Source organism: Tupaia chinensis, unplaced genomic scaffold (genome assembly GCF_000334495.1).
Source record: "Tupaia chinensis unplaced genomic scaffold, TupChi_1.0 Scaffold000187_1, whole genome shotgun sequence".
Lineage (NCBI taxonomy): Eukaryota > Metazoa > Chordata > Mammalia > Scandentia > Tupaiidae > Tupaia > Tupaia belangeri.
This window is the reverse complement of record NW_006159662.1, coordinates 5324546-5327341: the sequence shown is the minus strand read 5'-3', so window position 1 is coordinate 5327341 and position 2796 is coordinate 5324546. Positions and strand designations below refer to the sequence as shown.

Below are 2796 nucleotides of genomic sequence, written 5' to 3'. Positions count from 1 at the left end.
TCGGCTGGGCACATGATCCGTGCCCAAAGCTGGAACTGGTCGGATGAGGCCGCCTCCTCCTAGACCGAGACCTCTCTGGCGGCGGCGCCCAGAGATGGGCTGGAGAGGCCCCAGTCTCCGCTGAGGGGGCCCATTCTGTTCTGAGGTCCTCGTCTTCTCAGCCACTGTTCTTATCATGGCTTCACCATTCCCCCACCTTGCCTTTCTTCAAGCCCCAATTTCTAATTAATGGCTCCCTTGGGCAAATTCCCCCAGTTCTTGACCCAGTGGGCCCAGGAGGAGTTGGCACTACTCCTGCAAGCTCCAGGCCAGGGATCCACAGGGCAGGGGCCTGGAAGCCCTTGGCCTTTCTCCCCTCCCCAAGCATGGTAGCCTGCCCTATGTGGCCTGGCCTGAGGTGCGTCCCCCCTCCCTTTCCACCCTTCTGGTGCCCACAGGAGGAAGCAGCCCTGCTCCACCAGGAGTTTGCAGAGGCCTGGGGCCAGAAGGCCAAGGAGCTGTTTGACCCCATCTGGCAGAACTTCACTGACCCGACACTGCGCAGGGTCATCGACGCTGTGCGCACCCTGGGCCCTGCCAACTTGCCCCTGGCCAAGCGGCAGCAGGTGGGCCTGAGGGTGGGTGCTTCACAGTGCCCGTGGTGGGAGGAGAGAGCAGCCTGGCAGGGAGGGAGGGAGGTACCCAGGGTTCTGTGTGGGCCCTGGCTGGAAGGAAAGCCCAGGCACACACAACGTATTGAGTTTTCTTGGCAGTCTTTGGGATGGGATTACTTAGGTTGAAGCCAGTATCAGAGAGTAGAAGGTGACGTTTAAATGAATGGTAAACTTGTCCCTCAGCCGACTTGGGTTTATGAGCTTCCTGAGAAAGGCTGGGAAGGACTGAGACGGCACCCAGGCCAGGAATGACAGGAATTTGCCCTCACAACACTGCAGGGTGACGGCCAGCTGCAACCTGGCCCTCCCAACCCTCAGGACCTCGTTCCCGTGTCCACAGAAAGGAGAATGGGCAGACCAGTGATGGAAGTGCCCCAGTGCCACTGAGTGGCCTTGCCCAAGCCATGCCCCTCCTTGGAACCCCTTCCTCCCCAGCAAGGGAGGAGGGAGTGGCCAGCTGACCGCTGACCTTTATGTTCATGGTCCTGGGCTGGCTGTTCCTGCTAACCTTTCCTCAACCCTGACTCCCCAGTACAACTCTCTGCTAAACACCATGAGCAAGATCTACTCCACCACCAAGGTCTGCTTTCCCAACAAGACTGCCACCTGCTGGTCCCTGGACCCAGGTATGGCCCTGTCCCCTCTCCCTGCCTGGCTCTCCTAGCCCTTCCTAAGCTCCCACCTCCAGGTGCGCCTGGACCTCCCCACCACCACTAGGCCTTCCTCCTGGCAGCCTGGTGTCCCTTTTTCGTGGGTCCTCTCACTTTCTCCCAGAGCCCTCCATGGGCCTCGGATCTCTGGTGGCTTCCCCTTAGACCCTTCTCTGCTCTCCCACCTTAGCTCCATTTCTAGGTGGCCTTGAGGTCAGTTACTCTGTCTACTGAGCCATGAAGGGTCTTCTGGGCCTCTGCCACTGGGTGATGTTTTTCTGTCAACCCCTTGGCTCAATCCCTCAGGACAGAGGCCCCAGCTGGGCGGTGGCTTGTATGGCTTCCAGCCAGGCTCAGGTTGCCTTTGGCTTTAGGGCACCATGATGCTCAGGAAGCTGGTGGGAGTGGTGAGGGCCAGCGGGGTTCCTGGTAGAGGCGTGTGCAGCCGTCTAACTAATCCTGCCTGACTGTGTCTCAGACCTCACCAACATCCTGGCTTCCTCTCGGAACTATGCCATGCTCCTGTTCGCCTGGGAGGGCTGGCACAACGCCGTGGGCATCCCACTGAAACCCTTGTACGAGAACTTCACTGCCCTCAGCAATGAGGCCTACAAGCAGGACGGTGAGCATGCCACTTCTCACCCGGGAGCAGCAGCCCTTCCCAGCTGGCGAGGTGCCCTCGCCACCACTGCGTCCACGGAGCCCCAGCTCCTGGGACAGACAGAGCCGCTGATACAGTGGCATTTCCAGAGCCGGCCTGGGTCTCCAGCCAAGTGGTTTCCTGTGCCCAGTGGGCCGGGTTTCCAGCCAAGTGGTTTCCTGTGCCCAGTGGGCCTCCCCACCCCTGCTGCTGTCCTGCACTGCGTCCCTTCCTGCTGCCACTCCTGGCACTGTGCCCAAGCCCCTGGCTCTTCTTTGCCTTGATTCTCTCTAGGATCTCCTTAGCTGGAGCTGCCCCCAGTTAGAAATTGTGGCATGCAACCCCCAAGCTGGCCTTCCCAGCTAGCTGGCAGATCACGGGCCTCAGCCGGGAGGATGGTGGTCATAGCTGGGTGGTAGAGGTTCCCGAACTTGGCCCTGAGCTGCACCTCCACCCTGCCTCCCACCCCCAGGTTTCTCGGACACGGGGGCCTACTGGCGCTCCTGGTATGACTCTCCCACCTTTGAGGAGGACCTGGAGAACATCTACCGCCAGTTAGAGCCACTCTACCTGAACCTCCACGCCTATGTCCGCCGCACACTGCACCGTCAATACGGGGACAGATACATCAACCTCCGAGGGCCCATCCCAGCTCACCTGCTGGGTAAGGACTTGGCCTGGCCTCCATACGAGTCCCAGGCGAGCGTGGGGTCCAGGGGAAGGGAAGACGGCTGTCCTTGTCATAGCTCACATTTGGGGAGGATCACACAGCTCCCTTGCACACACAAGAGACCATGTGGCTGACTCAACCCCCCCAGAAAGAAGGTATCCTCTCACCGTTATGACATTCCTG

General features: G+C 60.2%; 1 protein-coding gene across 1 annotated transcript in view; it reads left to right on the top strand.

Moving 5' to 3' along the window:
• LOC102495265 (angiotensin-converting enzyme-like) overlaps positions 1 to 2796 on the top strand; it is a 24080-nt gene that overhangs the window by 928 nt on the left and 20356 nt on the right. Inside the window, exons 2-5 of the mRNA XM_006146840.1 lie at positions 438 to 605; positions 1186 to 1279; positions 1782 to 1925; positions 2416 to 2607. Coding sequence (XP_006146902.1) covers positions 438 to 605; positions 1186 to 1279; positions 1782 to 1925; positions 2416 to 2607 — 598 coding nt within the window. The remainder of the gene's footprint in view (positions 1 to 437; positions 606 to 1185; positions 1280 to 1781; positions 1926 to 2415; positions 2608 to 2796) is intronic.